The sequence below is a fragment of the Pollicipes pollicipes genome, unplaced genomic scaffold (genome assembly GCF_011947565.3).
Source record: "Pollicipes pollicipes isolate AB1234 unplaced genomic scaffold, Ppol_2.1 Scaffold_6686;HRSCAF=7923_pilon_pilon_pilon, whole genome shotgun sequence".
Taxonomy (NCBI): Eukaryota; Metazoa; Arthropoda; class Thecostraca; order Pollicipedomorpha; family Pollicipedidae; genus Pollicipes; species Pollicipes pollicipes.
The window spans coordinates 46,551,471-46,573,422 of NW_023596921.1; the positions used below are offsets into that span (position 1 = coordinate 46,551,471).

The window sequence follows — 21,952 nt, forward strand, 5'->3', positions numbered from 1 at the left end:
CTAGCGCGGCTGACCGACGTTATTACACTGACGGAGCCACATATCATGAAATATGCTCGAAACACATAAAACGGCACGCTAATATACTCAAAATTGATAAAAACACGCATGTTTATCCGCCGGCTGCATACCGGTCTGCGGAGGAGAAGGCCGGCCTCGCACAGTGAGGACATCGCTTAAGTAAGTCAGGCCAGGTCTGCAGAGGGCGGGTGCGTTTGATACTTCTGGCCAGATCAATGCGCAGACAGTGATAATTGGATGTCATTTGGTTTGGAATACTTTGAATCATTCTCCGGTTGTCATTCAATGCCTCTACTTACGGAACTTTTACCCTGTGGCCGTTCAGATGTAGCGTTTATAGTCGTCCTCTAGAAAGCCGCAAGCCATTACTTTGACCTGGAGCGCCGCCAGGTGACAACTTTGGACCTGGATAATGTTGATCTCCTTTTATTACTAGCAACTCATCGATTTTTGTTTCGCCGTCCTAGGCCAATACATGGCTTCACATCAGTAAATTATGTGAGGCACTGTAATCACTCTCAGCTTAGCTTGCCTAGTTTCTCTTTTTCCGTACATAATGTCAATCTGTACTAGAAAATTAGTACCACTATTGACTATATACCTATATTCACAAGTCATATATAAATAGGTACACGTTTACCATATTCTATTACTACCGCATTTTTCATTTTGGAAGTTTGGAACAATGTTGACCGTTGCAATGTAACGCACTCATGAATAAACCAGGAAGGCTCACTGGTTTCAGACCTCAAAGCAAGCTAACAAAATAAACTCAACAATCGCATGACTAGCATTTTTACAGACCGTCAAATCATACATCCTCACGAAGTCCGATCTTCGCTGCACCTCGAGATCAGACATGCCAAGAGTGGCGGTGTTGACTCCCTTAAAATCCAATAACGAATCATCGAGCTGAGCGTGGCGGTGTTGTTGTTCTGTCTTTCTACTAAGACTCATAGTCGTAACATTCCACACGAAAACGACATGCGCCATTGGCATGCTCGAGGCTATGCAATGGTGCAGACATGTTTCTAGCAATGCAGAACCCGGCTGGTCAACAGCTCACAACCGGGACGATGGCAGCCACCAGTTTGTTTGTGGTTTACGGTTTGCTCGTGGTGTACACCCAAACCCATCCATCCCAGAGAGATCCCCACATCACACGAGTATTACCATAATAAAAACAGAAACGATGCGTCCACCGCTGTTCTTCTTGTGGATCACTAACCGACATAGAGCAAAATGTTACCCGACGGGATAACTCCCGGTGGCGGCATCAACGTCACTTGCTTGGTCACTGTATCAAAATATTATGGGGATCACTTAAAGCGGTCGACATTGAGCAGTGTGGCCCCGAGCGGGACCTGTTTTCCGGCCCGATCGTGACAAAGTGGCGCTATATTTTCGCGTGACGGGAAATTGCCTCTAAATATACTGAGCTTCCGCGGGAAATAGGGACGCCGTCTGGGCTATTGGGTCCACTGCCTGAGCTGCCGCCTCTCGCCGACTGTCTGGACTGGGACACCGGACGGCGGAGACTGGACAACCGAGGGTCTGTCATGCCATTCAGGAGTCCTGCGCTTCCTCAGGCTTGGAGTTCTGGGAGGACTCCAATGCATTTAACCTCTCTGCGGCACAGAGGTGCTGAAATCGAGCAGTTCTGCTGACACTAGTGAGGTGAGGACTCATTGACAACATGTTGAGCCTTCGTCACTGAGTCTGTGGAGGCCTAACTTGGGAGGCCTTACCTGGGCCTAAAGAGGCCTGACTTGAGTGGAGGCCTGACCTGAGCCTGAGCTCGACTGAGAATAGAGGTCTGCGCTGTTCACTGTCGGTCTCTTAACTCCAGCCGCCTGCCGCCAGCCGCCTGCCGCATGCTGCCGCGCTGTCGCCGTCTTGGCACTGCGGTGTTAATTGGATACGGATCAGGCAGCGTATTTCACGGCGTAACGAGTTGGCTGCCTGTCAGCCGCAGTGTTGACATTCGGGGTATCATGGATCACAGCCAGCGAGAGCTGTGGGGGCATCCTGTGTACTAGGAGACAACCTGCCCATCAGGAGACAACCTGCCGACCAGGAGATACCCCGCAGACCAGGCAACAACCTGCCGACCAGGAGACAACCTGCCGACCAAGAGATACACCTCAGACGAGGAGACAACCTGCCGATCAGGAGACCACCTGCGGACAGGAGACACCCTGCGGAGTGCGAACCATGGCAAACGTCAAGGGATATGCTGTGTGTCAGGAGGCCCGTCAGGAGGCGCCCCCAGACCGTGGGCACGTTAGGAGGCACGGCGTAAATCAGGCGACACGTCAGAGAGCATTTGCGGACTAGGAAGCATATCAGGAGGCACCATTGGAGGCGAGGTCTTTTGCAACGGGAGACACGCTGGATACCAGAAGACGCGCCAGCGGTTACGACTGGATGCTTGCCGCTTACTAGTGACCCGTCAGAGGCACGACGTGGACGTGGAGACATATTGAGGATCAGGAGACACACCAGATCACACGCTACGGACCAGGAGACAAATGGATAGAAGACAATAGTGCCCCGAAGCAAGGCCCTCCCAGTAGCCAGACAGTCATCAGATATGAATGACTGTCGTATAGCAAACAGCCTCTCCCCTTGCCATCGTGGAAAACAATTCATGCGCCCACGCAAGGTGTGGCATCTTCCACCCGTTCCCTCCAGGAGCCGCGGAGGGCGCGGCATACAGCTCCTGCACCGCTGGTGACCCCGGCCGCGTGCTCTTTGTCTTCGCGCGCGCGCACACATCGCCGGCACCTGGCATTTGTCAACGCGCCTTTTTACCGGCTTGTTTTGTTAAGAAAGCAGATAAGCGCCGACATTTGGCGCGATAATTCGCTTTTTGCGCGCGCCACCGTTTGATTTACATCGGTGCTGCCTGAAGCATCGATGCCGTCCCGCACCGCTGGGTAAACAGCTGACGATTTGGGGCGAGCGCGGGGCACTTGTCTCAGATGCTCAGCTGGAGACTGAGGTCCGGGTCGGTCTCCCGGCGTCGTAAAAGGCCTGTCCGAGACGGTCCCAACACCAGCAGGCCCGTCCGAGACGGCCCCGACACCAGAAGACCCGTCCTAGACCGTCCCGACACCAGCAGGGCCTGCTGGCTGGTGTCAGGCCCGTCCGAAACGGTCCTGACACCAGCAGGCCTGTCTAGCACGGCCCTGGCACAAGTATTATCGTAGTGAACACGCTGAAGGTCTCTAACCACATATCCCGTAAAGAAACAATGGGTGATGATTATGATGTGTAGAAGTTTTGCATTCTGCAACGCATTCGGCTGCTTTCGTCTAAGCTGGAAAACATGCTTCCTTTATTGGCGCACGCGTTAGTAATAAATAGCTGGCGCGCCTTGTTGCGGATTTGCTGAAGACAGTCAAGATAAGGACATAATTTCCGACCCAGGAGAGGTTCCGGATTGCTCATACATATAACCGAGTCCTTGACATCCGATAGCACGGTACGCCAGATCGGCGCCGAGCACTCTGGCTCTCTTCCGGCGGCCCAGCCCGATACCCGTGACTGGTCTGCCGCCCCGAGCTTGCGTCCAGAAAACATTCCACGACACCGCTCGCGGTATCGTGGAATTCCGAGATTGCCTGGACTGAACGTTTGGACGACGCGCCCAAATCAGCTGTGGTCCCATCCTCGTGGTTTCAATACGTGAATGCGAAATATGTGCAGCATGACACAAAGTGAGGTCCTCCATGCTCGTCTGCCGTCTCGTGCGCTCCGCCCAGGCACAGGACGGTCACTGTTGTCTACTTGGAGCCGCTGCCATCTGCCCTTCCTTTATCATTTCCGCTTTATCATTCATCTGTGCGACGCTCTACTTGTTCGGGATTAACTATATGCACCAGACAAGAGTGAGCTTACGTGCCCCCTGGTGGGTTTGGGGGTGGGGGTGGGGAGAGGGGGACATCTGAGCGCCGAGCACATGCATGGTAAGGGAGTGGCAGTGGGTGCTGAGTCTCGATGGATGAACCCCCAGGAGCATGCAGTTCTGCTCCACCATGATGTACTCTCTTTCATCCTATATTTCTGGATTGGTCATTACTGGGCGAAAGGAAAAATCGAAACCAAACCAAACTACAGCCCCTGCCTTCTGATCTGGCCATGTGGTATGACCTCGCATCCGGCTCCGGTCGTGTGGTGTGACCTCGCATCCGACCTCGGACATGTGGAGTGACCTCGCATCCGACCTTAGCCATGTGGTGTGACCTCACATCCGATCACGGCCGGGTGGTGTGACCTCACAACCGATCCCGGTCCTGTGGTGTGACCTCACAACCGATCCAGGCAATGCGGCGTCACCTCACCTCCGACCCCGACCATGTGGCGTGCCCTCACAACCGATCCCGGTCCTGTGTTGTGACCTCACAACCGATCCAGACCATGCGGCGTCACCTCACCTCCGACCCCGACCATATGGCGCGCCCTCACAACCGATCCCGGTCGTGTGGCGTGATCTTACATTCGACCCCGGCCGGCATGTGGTGTGACCTCGCATCCGGCTCCGGCCGGCCCCAGTCACCGCGGACGGGTCAGGGCGGTGACACCACAACAGCAGCGACATCCCTCCACCTGACCCGGCAAACGCGGATGGCGGCAAACATATTCAACTGGTTCGGCGAAAGTCTGCTCCCCGTTTATTGCGTTTGATTTATATTTGTAGCGGCGCGGCAGATGTATCGGGGCGATAACTCGTGCTGCTGAAAGCGTGTTCTGACGGCCTCTTGAAAGCCGTTGGACCGATCAGACAACCGGCGGCTGCGTTGCAACCAGCCATTTCTAAGTGTCCGTCTCATGAATTAATGACGTCCCATGGAATGCGGCGCCTTGAATGCCTGTCCAATACATGTCCGGCAAATGCATCACGGCCCGGGCGCCGTCAAAGCCGCCGGTTACCACAATATGTGGTGCTGCGTGGTCAGACTGCCCAACTGGCAAACCGGACATGCTAATCGGAATAACCAAAAATGTCGACCGAAAACTGGTTGGTTCGGTTTTTCTTGGTGTGTTGTCTCATCTAAGCCACGACACCCGCCGGCTTCTTGCTTATACACAAATCTAAGGTTTTTCCACGCCAGAAATATATTGCATGAGGTGATCCAATATTTGGCTTACACAAAAAGCCCCACTCAGGTGCGTAGTTTTACAAAATCAGTTGGCGGGGGAGGGGGGGGGGGGGGCAAGTCCCGAAAAACGACTCGACGCAACCTACTTTAAAGGCACACTAAGAAAAAGATTCCTCTCCGATTTGGCCCACATTCTTCTCAAAGCTGGGGGAGGGCCCCCCCCCCCCTAACTGGATAGGAAACTACATCTATTACTCTACCTCCAGATATGCATTAAAATCATCCCCAACGCAATATATAACTTCGTACCCTGGTAAATAATTAATCAGTTGTGTGGTGAAAAATATACATGATCCTTATGCTGATGTCTTATTTGATACCAGGATACATCCACTGAGCTGTGTATCGCTTGCACTATAGAATGACCTCTTGTTTAAGCATGAGATGCGCCAGAAGGCCTCTAGACTTCCACAGACGAAACATGGAATTATTACCACGCAATTTTTGCCAGTCCGCCACGAGATTAGTGTTCCGTAGCGAGGTTAGAAGCTGTGATGATTTTTGCAGATGGTTGTCAAACCAATAGTAGAATGTAAACATGACCAGACGACAGCTGCCAGGAAACCGCGGGCGCGAGAAATATTAATAGGTGAGTGGAAAAAGAATATTGAATGGGTTTGGTGGCAAAAATACCCGCAATAAAATGCGCAAAGCCGAAAGTGAATGCGCAGAGAGTTGTGTGATGGCGCGCATGCGGGAGGCGAAAGGTCTTTGAGTGTTCATTCTGTCAAAGTAAGATGAATTGGTTTAGAATTTTCAGGATTGTTTCAGGATATGGTTTGACCCGGCATAAAAGCATGAACTGATTTGAAGACCCGGTTGGCTATTTCGTTCGTACTTCTTAAAGTTCTGATAGGCATGAGACGCTGGGCATCACACGAAAGGCAATCTTGAAAGAGAAGAATCATCTTGCTTGCAACTAATTTCAGAAAGTCTTGGATTTCTACTAACACCAAGCATGTTTGACCAAGGCGCACATATTTTGGTTACTATTACAAACTCCGACAAGTCATTTTTCATCAAATGCCCGCGCATTGCTTTTTCTCTGCTTCCTCGACAATTCTGTGTCAGTCATCATGTTTTTTATTACTGTGCTAGAAGACATAATATCCCTGAGAGTGCATACCAGGTTACGCTGTGATAGGCATGGTGATGATTTGGACATGACTTTTGGTGAAATATAGATAATATACTGTTTTATCGGCCGTTTGATGCGCGTTTATGTTATGTAACAAATTGCGCTGCTGAAAAATTAGCCCTCCAGGCGTGCAATTTGGAAAAAATGAGCTCACTTTTAAGATGCAAACAAATATCTTAATCACATTAGATAACTGCATGGTGTGTCGCACCATCTGAACATGTATGTTCACATCATCTTTTATTGCACCAAATTGCCAACTGTCCGTTTCTCCATAACCATTACCGAATTGCACCGTAATTTGGTCGTCGTGTATTAATCCGCGCATACTTTTTCAACCGCCTGCTAATCCGACGCATATAGCTAAAGCTGACTGAAATGTTGATAAACGGCCAACATCCTCCTTCCCATCCTCCCTCATCGTCCCGTTTTTGGTCTGCTCCTCCGCCCAGTTCCACCTTGCTCCACCGGGTCACTGTCGCTCCTCCTGTGCGAGCACATATCAGCTCCACACTCCTGCAGCACTGCTGTTGTGCGACATGTCTGCTCCACTTCTCGTTACTGTCCAACGTGCCAGTCCCCACCGCTCGTCGCTGCAGCCCGTGAGCCGTCGCGTTTCCACGGATCACCGGCTTCGCCTCTCCTTCCACCCACGTGATCTCTCCCGTCTCCTAGCCAGGCACCGCCACCGACTCGAGGCGGCAGGGCAGTGCTGGAGCACGTGCCAGCAGTCTCGCTGGCCCGGTCGCAGACTGCGCAGCAGCGCTGGCAGCATGCGAGCCGCGGCCCAGGCCAGAGACGGTTGACTGAGCCCGATCGGGAGAACGAGCGGTGGAAGCGGGGATCGGGCCGACTCAGCGCGGCGACGGAGCGCCACTTAGCATGCAGATGGCCACCAATAACTACCATGACGAGCGGTGGAAAATGGCTGCGTTCCCAGACGTGACTGCCACTGTTAGACGGGATGTTCCTATGCTGATTCGTGAATAATGAACACGTTCCCAACTCCGGTCCGTCTGTTGCAAACTGGCGATTATGTGCACGTTGTTTCTTGATAGCCACGGCGTTTCTAAATCACCACATTCAGATGGGCACTTTAACACACACATGGTAAGTATACCATCCCGGAACATCGTTTGGAAGTGTGCTCTGCCGCGTCGTTCGATTATTGCTATCGTTGTTGCACTTCTTTTTCTAACAGAAGCATGCACATGTGATGAGGTATTTGGAGCGTATATGTTGAGTGATAACCTCGACAAAACTAAGTTCGCTGTCATTGATCGTCGACTGAGTGATTGGAAATTCACTATATAGTTCTCTACAAATAGGTGCAAAGAAGAGGTTATCAGGGAGTGTATCAATATACGTACTGAGGATTCGTACACCGCTTTGACTGAAGTGGACCACAAATTTTCGGGAGAAACTAGGATTAGTTTTAAGACTCAGAGGAAAGCCCGAAGTCACTTAAAAAGTGACAAATGTGCCGAAATATGTCGTAAATGTGATATTTTGTGCTGAGTCGAACAGCTTGGAATGGAACTCTGCGTAACATACAGGAAATGTGTTTATGTTCACCGATTGGACGGGTTGTATTCGGAATGCAACGACGTGAAAAGAGTAAGGTGGGATTCAAAATTGTTGTATTAGTGTAAACCAGATCGTGAAAACGTCATTACTGAAAATCTAATCGTGGAAACGTCATTACTGAAAAGCTTTTTACCTTAACAACCATTGCGACTTGAACAAACTATCCTTTGATGCCCATTCAGACAGCGCGTGTGTTGCCTCCAGTGCTGAATCGGGACCCGTTCTGTTCCGGCTACATAGACAGCTTTGGCACGTGGAACAACGGGTTCGCCTGTCCGAAGCTGGAGGAGGAACCCATGTTCTGTTGCGGCACCTCCACCTACCGCTACTGCTGTACCGACGGCGGTGAGACAGACCCGGTCGCGGTCAACCCTAGGTGAGAATCTGCAGCGGTGAGACGGACCCGGACGCAGTCAACCGTAGGTGAGAATCTGCGGCGATGAGACGGACCCGGACGCGGTCAACCTTAGGTGAGAATCTGCGGCGATGAGACGGACCCGGACGCGGTCAACCGTAGGTGAGAACCTGCGGCGATGAGACGGACCCGGACGCGGTCAACCGTAGGTGAGAATCTGCAGCGATGAGACGGACCCGGACGCCGTCAACCGTAGGTGAGAATCTGCAGCGGTGGGGCCGCTTTGGATCAATACACCGCTGCCAGGGTTGTCGCCTGTGAAACGTAATACTTACTGTCGCATGCCCAATCCGTAACTCCGGTCAGTTTTAAGAGCAGCCGAATAGTGGAGATGAGACGGCAGCGGAGCAGGGGGACGCCGCTTCTCATCCAACGGGCCTGTGTCCCGCTGTAGCTGTCAATTTCGTGTTCAAGCTTGGCACTCCCGGGCCTCTATAAAGCTTGGCGGGTAGCTTTCGTTAAAAAAACACACACACACAATGGGTAGAGCTTGGTTATGTGACGTTCATGTATTCAGCACGCACTGTGGTGATCATACTGATTTGTGCAAACTTGTCAATTGGTGCTGTGCTGTACAATGCCTGCTCCAATTCTGAACGGAACAAATTGACAGCTTACTCTAAGCGCTGAATGTAGTGTAAAGTGTTTAGATTACGGTCTTTTTTCTGAATTATTATCAGCATTTGGCGCACGTACCCTAAACTCTGCTCGGATGTCGACCGCTGTGACCCAATTTCTCACCCAAGCCCGCGCCTGGAAGCATGCCGCCGCTGGGTACGGGAGGACCATGCCACGCTCGCGGCGGCCCAGTGCCGCCGCCCACCGCTGGGTACGGGAGGACCACACCACGCTCGCGGCGGCCCGGTGCCGCCGCCCACCGCTGGGTACGGGAAGACCACACCACGCTCGCGGCGGCCCGGTGCCGCCGCCCACCGCTGGGTACGGGAGGGCCACACCACGCTCGCGGCGGCCCGGTGCCGCCGCCCGCCGCTGGGTACGGGGGGGCCACACCACGCTCGCGGCGGCCCGGTGCCGTCGCCCACCGCTGGGTACGGGAGGACCACACCACGCTCGCGGCGGCCCGGTGCCGTCGCCCGCCGCTCTGCAGACCATATCATTCCGCCTCACATCGCCGCGCCGCCGCGCCTGGCCGCTCTCGTCCGGGAGGCCATCATTCACCGGCACGGTCAATGGCCATCCAGCCAGTTTGTGCCCCCGTCTATCAGGGTCGTCCAATCAAGCTCAGCCTAGCGCCGTGCGGTTTTCGGTAGCGCTCAGTTAAATTCGGCCGGTTGAGTGAAAACAGTGCTGGAGATGGCGGGAGTAGCAGCCCCATAACGAAATGACGAGGGGGAGAACCGCTCCGTGCTGTCAGTGCTAATGCAGTATTAACTGATTGGTTAAATTAGCATTGTTGTATGCATTTTTTGTGTCTGACTTTATATCCTGCACGACGCGATGCGTTAAAAGTAGCACCAATCTTATCAATTTGCTGAAATCAAAACTGTTTGAAACCCTACACTCGCGTGCTTTATGCTGACCACCCACGCGCAGTGGATCGGGCAACGTGCGCATGACGCACTGGACGCACAGGTCTGCATGTGTAACACTTTCATCTGGGCGCGCTTCCAATGGCCGGTGAAAAGCTGGTCTACCAGTGGAGATTGGACTCTGGCTCCTTGCACAATCGCTTTTTCTCTGAACGCCGTCAGAGCCGGAAATTGGATCCTGGCACTCACGGGTCGTCAGGGCGCTCATTTGCCACCCACCGGCCAATATGTCACCGCAGGATGCTGCGGTGTGACGGAGCGGCCGCCCGTCCAACTCGGCTTTGACACGTAGGCTGGAATGAATGGGCTTGAATACCAAAGGAAGGCGCCAATTAAAAGGGTTCTAGTTGAGTGAAATAGCATACAGTTGAGAAATATAATGACTCTTTTTTCTTTACGGTTCTGCTTCGTGGGCTCTACACAAGGCCTACTTGTCAATTTTTATATTTTGAACTCTCGGAGATAGGTTTACGAAAAGCAGCTTTCCAGTAGTAGCTAATTCCCGACAACTAAAATATTTCCACTTCAGTGCTTTGGTTTTCGACCGCCATGGAATGTGCAATGCTTTGGTAAATAATGTTTCTACCACGTTTCCGCTTCCTACTGGCTACATATCACGAGCAAACCTTGCAAACTTATAGCACAAGCTGTGCTCACCGTGCATGCAGCCCCTACCATCTTAGTGACTACCGCTACAGCATCAGCGGAAAAACACTGTTCAAACGGGAAGCGGGTTTTGACACCTTGCATCACGAGTAAGAGCTTATCGGCAAATGTGCTATGTGGCATGGATGTACCACCTTATTCGTATGGAGCTTTCCACGTTGACTCCGTCCCATAGATAGAGGCGGACTCACTGGGTTCGAGACGTCACCATGTGGGCTCCAACCCACTGATTCATGTCATCATATGGGTTCGATTTCCACCCAGTGAGTCACATTTGCCCGGCAGAGAACGTAAAGCTGCAGCTCAGATGAAAGCGGCATGACCTCGCTGGGTACGCTTGAAGTTGAAGTTGAAATGCTTGGCCACGAACTGTGGCAAAATCATACCAAAGTTCGGGTAACTCGGGTAGAGGGACTAGCGGCCACGCATCAAGGTGTATTTGGCGGGGTGTCGTCCTGTGGCCACCTGTTTCATCCTGAGTTATCCTGTGGCCACTGGAGCAGTCAGACCCCATCAGCATGCGATTATCTTCTGTAACTTCAAGTTGAATTCCATTATCTTCCAAGTTAAAAAGTGACTTCATTACCTCAAAATTGTCGCTTCTTTTTTTCAGCTGCGAGCATGTTCGTGCTCTGTAATTAATTTAGAGGTCGATTAAGTGCACACAATGTGTTGAAGGAACCAGCACGGTGTCTGCTGTCCTGTCCTTGCTAACGAATACACCGAAGGGTGTACCTGATCGGTGTGGGCAGCGGGCGGATCTCCTCACCGACCTTAGGCTCATCGGTGTCGGCAGCGAGCGGGGCTCACCACCGACCTGAGAGTTGGGCGGTGTCAGCAGCGGGCGGGGCTCCCTGCCGACCTGAAGGCTGATCGCTGTCGGCAGAGGGTGGGGCTCCCCACCGACCTGAGGGCTGAGCGGTGTCAGCAGCGGGCGAGGCTCCCCGCCGACCTGAGGACGCCAGTTGACCGGCCGCCTGACCGACTCACCGCCCGTTGACGTCATCAGTCCCGGTGGCGATCTCGGCGCGTGCTGTCGGTCACCGGACGCCGCCATCCGGGAGAGCAGACCGAGCGGCGAGCGGCGGACACGACCTTCCCGTCCCGCCGCCGGCCGCAGAATCGCCGCCATGACACTGCGGCGTACGATGGCGTGACTGATGAATGCTCGCGGATGAAGATGAATCGGACGGTTAACCGGGCTGGAGCGACCCGGACCGAGGGCGGCGGCTGCAGGGGGAGGGGGAGGATGATGAGGGACGGCGACTGGAGGCAGGGTGATGAGTGACGCGGACTTGTGGCAGAGATAAGGGGATGAGTGCTCACCTGTCATGGGGTTGGGGTAGGAAACAGAGGGATGGCAGACAGGGCCGTGGGGCTGGAGATGGGAAGATGTGATCAGTCAGGTTAAGACCAATGGACTGGACAGAGGTATTAGGGGGAGGGGAGGGCCAGCTCTAGGGCTGGGTGCACGGGAAAATAACGGTAAAAATCTGGCGCCATAGAGCCGGTCCTAGTTTGGAGCATTGGCACCCGGAATCGTGACTAAAGACATGCGGATTTGGTGACAGAACTGGACAGGAGTTGCATTGGACGGTGGGCAGTGATCTTATTTCTCGTATTTACGTTCCTGATTTTCGTTTGTGAAAGCCGTAACACGTGCTTATGTGCTTGTAATTTATTCAAATGATTGGCATTGGAATTTTGACGCCCGTGAGGTAAACATCATGTTCCCAATATCCTGGTCTGTGATGCTTATTTCTCAAGCTGGCGCATTCCTCACCACAGATCACATCTGAAGCTACGATTTCTAAATCCAGAGTCACTAACGTCACTTACCTGAACAAGACATGCCGGAAGCTAGACCTAAATATACCTTGTTCTTCTCTGCTTGCATGACAACCACGTGCGTGTGTGCGCACGAGAGCGCCGTGGACCAGCACGGATCTAAGATGTACCTGTTCCATCCACCTGCCGGCCATCGCGCTCCGCGCCGGTACGTGCCTGGCTCACCACGAGGCCGGCAAGCCGCTGACCTCTACATGAAATGATCAGCAGTCACAGGCCGATGCCGTCACTGCCTCCGTGCGCTCCGGAGCAGAGAGTGTTTGATGCCAGTCGTCATTGCTGGCTGCCACCGGCGGACGTGTTATCAGTATAGCACGGCCGAACAAGCCGAGCGTGCCGAGCTTACCCGTCCGGTCCGATGCTCGCTCGCGCCCAGCGGCCGCGCGGGAATGCCCGGCACGCTGTCCGGCCGGCCCGTGTCGGCGCCGGGTCCGTCCAGCGGGCGGCGGTGCTCGGAAGGTCACCGCCCCAGCGGCGCACCGGGGCTTGCAGAGAAGAGCCGACCCCGTGTCCGGGCCGGCCTCGCTGATCGGGGGCAGATCATGGACACCACTGAACTGGCGGGGATTCGGGTCAGGCGTCAGGCTCGGCTATCCAGGTGAGACGGACAGAGACGTGTTCGGTCCGATTTCTTCTTTCACTGGCTGGTTGGCGTGTCCCACGGGTCCAAGCTGGGCTAGTGGCCAGCGCACCTTGCTAAAAAAAAGACAGAGCAGAATGGGATTGAGAGAACTGAAAAACATTGTTTGAACGGTAAGTAATGCCAGCTAGATCCCCGGTTGAAGGGCTGAGACCGGTATTGCACCCGCTCTTTTACATAATTGTTGTGATGTGACGCGTTTTATCCACCTAAAGTAGGTTCTGGCTTTCACATAACATAGCATTAAACGAATTTCCGTGATCCTAAAAGGATCAAAATGTAGCAACGAATTCAGAATTTCACGGATGATACTTGTATGTTCTAATTAATGAAAACAACAAAACAAAAACAAAGAGAAAACAAAAAGATTTTGCCAAACGACTTCGCGACGGGCGCTAACCAGGCAGCGTCAATAAGCCGACCGCCGGGTCTCGGACGCCGGCGGTGGTGCTGGCCGCCGGGTCTCGGACGCCGGCGGCGATACCGGCCGCCGTGTTTCGGATCCCGGCGGCGATACCGGCCGCCGTGTTTCGGATCCCGGCGGCGGTGCCGGCCGCCGGGTCTCGGACGCCGGCGGCGGTACCGGCCGCGCCCGTGCCGGTGGGGCGGGCCGCGGCGGACCGGTCGGCGCGGCGCCGTGGCGGCCAGCGCTGCGGTCGGCTCCTGGCGCTCGCCGCCACTATCGAGCCGGGAGCGGCGCCAAGTCAGACCGCCACCGTCGGCCCGGCGGGCTGCGGCCGGCGCGCCGCCGCCGGTGGTCGGCGCCCGGCGGCGACAGCGGCCGCCGAGCTATAGTCGTCTGGCAGTGGCTCGGCACGGACACGCTGAACCCAGGCGGGAGGTGGCATTGGTCAGGCTTCGTGAAACTGCCTCGGACTGACTGTGTTGCTGAGCACCGACCAATACCGGTGACCTTTGATAGAGCCGACCTTAGATAGGTCATTTCGCGGTGCAGACGGTGCATCTAGTCCCTATGCATTTCTCCAGACCATATACGACATTTGATCGTCCGAAACAGAATTTAATGACTTAACGTCTATTTTCTTGATTGTTGTGCCATCAAGTTGAAAGAATGAATGTGCATATATGTTAACTGAGTACTTAGTTGAAAGTGCTTAGCTGGACGCGGGGCAAATGATCTGCAGGGACGATGTGTAGCGCCAGATCACAGCCTTCTCATTATGAACGCATGCCTCTGTTGGTGCTGAAAGCATCTGATGGCTGTCAGTTAAGTCTTTGAACAATTTAAGCTTTCGCTTTTAAATCCTTGTCTTTTCAAGCTGTCAGATCATGTGAGGATGTCAAGTCATGTCATGCCAAACAAGAACGACATGTCAAGAATATCGCCAAGTTGGCAGCATTTAGATGCAGTGAGCTGCATTCATTCCTACAGCATAATGATCATCGCTCGCGACCGCATGTTTTGGGCAGTGCTGCACGTCTTCTGGCGAGCTTAGTGCGCAGATTCTGTCAATATTTATCTGCAGAATTGGAGTGTACCAAGCCGAACACTTCTTGCCGACAGTAATGCGTTGATGAACAGATTACGGTCCGTAGATCACCCACCTCGAAGCTGATTGGCTAATATTTTCTACCGCAAATTGCAGCGCGTCTTTCGTCGGTGGCGGAGCTTGCGACTGAAAAGATAAATGACTGGACTAATGTGCGGAAGGCCACGCACGCTGCTTATAACTGGGTCCTGGGTTCGAGCACTGGGCCCTGGGTTCGAGCACTGGGTCCTGGGCTCGAACACCGGTTTGAGTTTCATAGATGCCATTCTCATTGATGGGGACGGGCTGCATGACGGTGCACGCCACCACAAGTGGCCCATATTGAAGCACTTGTTATCTTTCACGGATGATAAGAGTGGAGATGCATTTAATTCCTTAGACGTTGCGCTCTGGGATTTAGGAGCTCAAATCACTTTTTAATTTTTCATTGCGCCTGTTTTGAGGGAAGGCTATGGTACCAACAATGACGTTTTTAGTATAAGACACGTGACAATCATGGGTCAAAATGCATCAAATCTACAAAGTAGCTGCTGAATCGCTCCAGGATTTTTGTGTGCACTGTCTTTGCCTTGGGCCACCCACCGCCTCAGAAAGGGCAACCCTATCCATATTTTTCCAATTTGCGTGCAATAGTTTGCCAAAGCTTGCATACAGTAAGATGCATATTTCACGGGTAGTTGATACCCACCTGAGTAATTAGGAAACAACCAGTGGTGATGAAATATCCATCACAGTAACTTGAACTAAGAAACAGATAGCATCTTCAGTTTCAAAATCAGCTCAATACTCGTGTGACTTTACAAACTTTGTATAATCAACCATACAGTGTTCACTTACTTTGAATATTGAAATGTTTTCGAACCTTACTTGACATAGCTTTTATTTCTATAAGGAATATCAACCCAGCGTATCACAAATATGCATGTAATGTTACGCCGTGCCTCCGTGATGTTCTGTTGTGAACGGGTGTGGTGGTCGAATGGTTAGCGCCATCTGCGCCCGAGTGGAGCCCCGGGTTCCAGCCACGGTTGCGTCATTGCCCTTGATCGCTAACATGACCTCTGTAGTCATTGGCGCTCCGCAGAGAGGTACATGACGTTGTGCGTTGCGTCCCTTTTTAAAAGTATTCTACCGCGTCTGAACGGTGCCTGGTAACGAACAGACCGGAGCCGTCGTCGAAACTGGCAACTTCCGATAACTTTGCAATCTCATGTGGGGACACGGCGCCGCGTCATGAGACCATCCGGAGCACTGCTGCGTGCAGTCTGTGCGTGCTCCACAGCTCGGCAGTCCGGAACATGCAGCCCCAATGTCATTAGATTAAGCAGCGGGGTGCAGTGTCGCGTGACGGAAGCTCCTGCTGATCAAAGAGCAGGCTGTGTGTGCAGACTCCCTCACGTCGTATTGCGACATGCACGTGCATCCTTGTTCGGTTCGCAGGCGGCTTTGCATGATGAGAGGCCTGTTGGAAGAAGCCGGCTCTGACGGAAAACTTGTAGCAATGTTCGACACGGCCATCGCGGTCGCCTTCCTCTACGTGCTGCGACGCTGGCGCTATATGGGATGATTGGAAACCTCGTCACCCTGTTGTCTTTCTCTTACCCGCAGTTGTTGCTGGTGCTGGGCGTGGTGTTCCGAAACCTCATCACGCTCGCCTCTCTTCCCCACAGGTGTTGCTGGTGCTAGATGCGGTGTTCGGAAACCTCATCACGTCCGCCTCTTTTCCCCGCAGTGTGCCGCTGGTTCTCGGCGTGGTGTTCGGGAACCTCATCACGTCCGCCTCTGTTCCCGGCAGTGTGCCGCTGGTTCTCGGCGTGGTGTTCGGGACACTCATCACTGTGGTGCTTGTGGTCATCGCCCTCTGCCTGCTCTGGAGGTCGTGCCGCGCCTATAAAAAGCAGCGGGGTGCTGGGGGTAAGCCCGTCATTGGTCACCAGGCGTTGTCGCGGCACGGCGTACAAAGCCACGTGTGTTTGAAAGTACTTCTGCGGTTTGTTTCTCCCCCTGTCCTCAGCATTGGAACGGTAATTACATGCACATTTGATTGCGGGACCACAAATTGGTTCAATGTAAAAAAGATTATTCGGTGAAATGGCATGTGTCACTGGTGGTCAGCTGTAACTTCAGAGAGCCTCGACTTCGTCTGTTCCATTTCCACCGCCATGTTTAAGCACGAAGATAACTAATGAAACACACATTCAGGCATGCGTTTCTTTGTAGCTCATATTACGAATACCGTCCTGATATGCAATGCATTTTCCTTTATATAGTTATCCCGTTTCATTTTCGCGTTTTTAAAAAGCATTTCAAGCCATTTCCGATCGATTTACATTTTATTTGCCTCCAAGTTTCAGTAGATTTTGCGTAGTTTTTTTCGATCACGCCTCTCACAATGACATCTTATTTCAGTCTTTGACTGTCTACCGCCAGTTAAGTATTGGATGACGTCTGGTGGGCTCCGAAGGTTGGTGTCACCTACCCCACCTCGTCCCCTGTCCCTTTCGTGTCAGGCCCGGCGTACCGGATGTGCTCGTCATCGACGTCTGGCGGCGTGGCCAACATGTACAGCTACTCGTCGGCGTCACTGGGTCGGCGGGACGGCAGGTCCGGTCGCCAGGAACTGGAGAACATGCTGCAGGACGTGGACGAGGTTGCCGTCACCAGGCAGAGCCGGTCCAGCAACCTTAACAACACCCTCACGACCTTCACCTCAGACTGCAGCAACAGAGGTCAGATATGCTGGGAACTGGATGAACTAAATATTACTGAAATATCAGTTCATGAATATGTCAGAAAACGTAAAGGCCGTAAACGAAACAAATCTTAGTACATTAAGCACCCACATTTGCGTCCATGAATCACTCGTTTTGCGTTTACAGTCAATGAAATATGGATGATCTGACTGTCTTGAAGCCAGCATAGGGACTAGGGATAATTTAGGGGCTTCTTTTTGCTTTTCTTGTGTGCAGTTGCTATCCTTGCTAGAAAACAATAATTTCCTTGTTCCTATTACATACATGGTGTCAGCAACCATGGAGTACTACCGATCCAATCACGTCCCACAAAACTTATTGTTGCTTGAGTTCAATGGCTGCCTGGCATTGTGCACTAACTTAACCCTATTCGACATAGCGCGCTCTGCTTGCTCACACACACAGCTCGGGAGGATGGCTCACGACACGGTCGTCGCAGCCCCTGAGATATGTATCAGTGCACAGAATGGCCGTAAGTTCACACATAGGTGCCTTGCGAGAACGGGCTGGGCAACGCACAGTGTCAGAGAGGTCACGCAGAACGGTACCTAAGGTCAAACAGGTCAGACAGATCATGGAGAAAGCGCATCGGCCAGGTCGAACAGAGTGCGAGGTCAGAGGTCAGGTTGACAGGTCGCCCGGTCAGAGAGGCCAGATGGAGCGGGGCGCGAGGTCAGGGGACAAGGTCGAGCTGAGCGCAGCAGCGTCAGAGGTCAGGTTGACAGTCGCCCGGTCAGAGAGGCCAGATGGAGCGAAGCGCGAGGTCAGGGGACAAGGTCGAGCTGAGCGCAGCAGCGTCAGAGGTCAGGTTGACAGGAGCGTGAGGTCAGGGGACAAGGTCGAGCTGAGCGCAGCAGCGACGGAGGTCAGGTTGACAGTCGCCCGGTCAGAGAGGCCAGATGGAGCGGAGCGCGAGGTCAGAGGACAAGGTCGAGCTGAGCGCAGCAGCGTCAGAGGTCAGGTTGACAGTCGCCCGGTCAGAGAGGCCAGATGGAGCGGAGCGCGAGGTCAGAGGACAAGGTCGAGCTGAGCGCAGCAGCGTCAGAGGTCAGGTTGACAGTCGCCCGGTCAGAGAGGCCAGATGGAGCGAAGCGCGAGGTCAGGGGACAAGGTCGAGCTGAGCGCAGCAGCGTCAGAGGTCAGGTTGACAGTCGCCCGGTCAGAGAAGCCAGATGGAGCGGAGCGCGAGGTCAGAGGACAAGGTCGAGCTGAGCGCAGCAGCGGCGGAGGTGGATCACGCGGCGATCGACACAATAGCTGACGGACCGCGCAATGCCGCTGACGCATGCAGCTTTACGTGCTGTATGCTGGAAACGGGGTGGAACCACGCTGGGGTGAAGTGGCTCCGCTGAAGAGTTTATCTCATTCTATTTTCGTAAACAAGTCTCGGGAGGGAGAACGGGCAAAACCGTCTCAGCAAATCATAGCCATCAGTCATTACCGTTGTCGTCCCCCCCCCCCCACTACGAATTAAAATGCGCCGCTACCAGCGGAACCAGACCATAGTTCACCTCGATGACCCCTGCAGGAGCGGGGCAGCGGCCCGCTAAAATAATATACACCCCTGACGTCACTGCGGCGAGAGTGGTGTGGCGCCGTGGCCACTTGATACCACAGGGCCGTGGCCACTTGACACCACAGGGGCGCTTCTTGACACCACAAGGACGCCCTTATCGTCTGCATGGCTTTCAGCACCCAGCCGAGCCGCCTACCCCGGGGGCATCCGGGGTCGCGTGTTAGCTATAGGCCATGCCCTTAGATCACGCGCCGTGGCTATTGTGGGGACTGCCAGCATCTGTTTAACGGATGTCTGGACTGCCTGGTCGTCGGGCATAGCCATACGTTTGGCCGGAAGTTTCGACGATAAATGTAGGGTCGGTGCTGCCGGGTTTTCACGATGATTTACTTCACGTAAGGAAGCACTAGCCAGCGCCTTAGCACCACGTGCACACGTGACCCGCCCAGGCGAGACGCGTAGCGCGTCAGCCAAGACATGTGCCATTCCAGACTTCCGGAGCTGATTGCGTCAATAACACCCGGCTCTGTCGCCAGTGTCGTCCACGGACTCGGTGGGCACCAGCTCGGTGTCGACGATGACCGACAGTGAGCGCCAGCTGTTTATCGAACAGGCGCCCAGCCTGCCGCCGCCGTACCAGCTGGACTGCGATCTCGGTGTCCCAAAGGACAAGTCGAGGGTCGCGCCCTCTCCGCTGCTGTTTTCGTTGGCTGCTGCCTCTGCGAGCACCGCCGAGCCACGAGGGTTGCCCTACGACGGCGACCTCTGCGCCTCCACCAAGCTCTGAGGCAATCCAGCCGGAACGCCCCACGCGAAACGACGCGTGCCAGACACCCCTAACCCGCGCGCGCGCGACCGCTCTTGGCGCCGCCTCGGGCCGAAGCCCGCCGGCCAGTGCGCATGCGTGAGTGCACGCGCGGGGAACGACGGCGGCCAGCCGGGAGGCGGCAGTGCTGCGCTTCATAGCCCGAGGGCGAGGTGGATCTGGTGCGGTGGGGGGCCCTAAGCGTCAGCTCGTGACTGAAATCGGGCGTTCACGACGGTGAGGCGCAGGGAGGCGGTGAGCTGACAACGACACCGGAGCTGGCGTGATAGCGCGACATGTCGAACCACAGGAGACTAGGCGAGCATCACCAGGGTGAGTGTCATGTGTCAAATGTTCGCCGTTTGTGGTAATACACGAGTGGATGCTAAAGGTGTGTGTCACGTGATCTCGACCATTGGCGCCGCGTTTCCGATGCGGTGCCATCTTGCCGCGGGTTGAATGGCCTTGACCCGCGTGAGAGTGGTGCTTAGGGGTCGTGGCTAATGATGGTGATGTTTAGTGGTAGGCTCAATTGTGATGAGGTATTTCACTTCAGTATACACTATGTTACTTGAGCGATGCTTGGATGCTGACTATGTTGGATACTTGAAAGATACTTGAATGTATACACTATGTTGACTTGAAAGATGAAGGACTGGGTTGATTCTGTGCAGCAGTGGGCCATCGGGAGAACCTACGGCCGCTTTTTAAACGCGCTCGAGTGGCGTTACAGGTGTCTCTCATTACCTGCGTTTCGATGTGTATCAGCATCTGAAATTGGGTTTTGGCCGTTGGAGAGAGATAAAAAATATTAAATCACGGCATGTAGTGAGAACAAAAAAGTCAAGGCGAATTTGCACTGTATACACAACTGGCACTTCAAAACATTCTTTAGCAGCAGTTGACAGCAAACACCATGCACTAACTGATCTAAGTGATTGTCATAGACCACTGACAATTTGCTGTTGCTTTGAGTGCGAGCTCGGAGTCCGGCGTCTGAGCGCGGGAGTGTCGTCGGTGGACTACAGGCATGATTAACGTGTGCTAGTGAGCAGCAACGGGCCTGGGCGCTGAGTGCACTGCGGGGGTGTCAATTTTTGTAAATTATTGGGTGGGGGAGAACCGAAGTCCCAACAACCTGTCACCACCTTCTTCTCATTGGATTTAGCCCACTTTGTTTTGACTAAAGGCAATATGTGTTTTTGACCTTTGCATAATTTATAAAAGTCTTTAATTTAAGAAGTACAGAAGTCATGCAGGGTTAGATGCAGAGAGCAGGCACTGGACACACGCGTCTCTTCTGATCGGCACGTGAAGACGCCCCTTTAGAGGCCACCTTAGGGCACCGATGACGCTCTTCTATAGCGGGCATGGGAGGCGGCACGCATTTCTGTTGTGCGGGACGGGACGGGTTTAGCCGTAAAGGACTTAACTCATCTCCATATTCCAGAGCTTTTCACTTTAACCTCACAAACCATGGCGTGTTTTATGGCACTAGGTATGTGAAGTTTATTGCATCGTTTACCAGCTCAGCTGTTACTATTTGTATCTTGTGGTGACAGCAACCATGACTTATTGTTATAAGGGTGAACAAGACGCCACTACTCAGAAAAATCAAAGAAGATAGTCTTTGTGTTATGATCATCTTTTACCCTCGTTTTTGTAGCATTCCAGCCAAAAACATTAGGGGGCGGCAAGCCAACATTGGGGAGGGGGCAACTCAGCATGGGGGGGGGGGGGCAGGACCCACACAAAAGAATGCAAATCTTCACCTGTGGACCAACTGGAGCCCACGTTTAAGCGGGGGGGGGGGGGGGGCGCTGGAGTCGAGTCCAAGTATAGGTAGGAGAAGCGTCTGGAGTGCTCGAAGTGAAAAGGAGACCATATCCTTGTGTGGGTGGAGAAAGGGGCTGCTCATTTTTCAGGCGTTTTCCAAAATCCACCTGAGACTGTTCGCGCGATGCAAAATTATCGTTTTGTGCTGCTGATAACTTTTCGCCGTGCGTGCGATGCCGGCCAAAGCAAGCCGTTATCGCCGTGTCTGGCCGAAGGAGCTATCAGTCGTTGTCAGGTGCCTGCTCACACCTGGCGTTTATGGCGGTATTGCTACATGTACGACGCGCTCGCAGTCGGAAGTGATTCCGAAACAGTATTCCGACTTGTCAGCTTTGCTAATTCATGCGCCTCGCAACGAACCAAATATGAAATGGATGCAGTTTGTTTCATATGATGAAATTCGTAACGGTCCTAGCAAAGTCTGTTCCCAAAGTCCAATCCCAAGCCATTCACTTCGTCCAATGCTGCTCCAGTGGGAATGCTGTCCACCCAAAATAAACC

At 53.5% G+C, this 21,952-nt stretch overlaps 2 protein-coding genes across 2 annotated transcripts in view; both read left to right on the plus strand.

Moving 5' to 3' along the window:
* The window catches only part of LOC119107194 (uncharacterized), a 21,106-nt gene extending 1,468 nt beyond the window's left edge, over positions 1–19,638 (plus strand). Inside the window, exons 2-5 of the mRNA XM_037230587.1 lie at positions 8,116–8,287; positions 16,337–16,455; positions 17,052–17,270; positions 19,347–19,638. Of these exons, the coding sequence (XP_037086482.1) occupies positions 8,116–8,287; positions 16,337–16,455; positions 17,052–17,270; positions 19,347–19,597 (761 nt within the window). The 3' untranslated portion in view covers positions 19,598–19,638. The remainder of the gene's footprint in view (positions 1–8,115; positions 8,288–16,336; positions 16,456–17,051; positions 17,271–19,346) is intronic.
* Positions 19,639–19,774: 136 nt separating this feature from the next.
* LOC119107193 (protein shisa-2) overlaps positions 19,775–21,952 on the plus strand; it is a 34,395-nt gene continuing 32,217 nt past the window's right edge. The window contains exon 1 of the mRNA XM_037230586.1: positions 19,775–19,948. Within this exon, the coding sequence (XP_037086481.1) occupies positions 19,912–19,948 (37 nt within the window). The 5' untranslated portion in view covers positions 19,775–19,911. The remainder of the gene's footprint in view (positions 19,949–21,952) is intronic.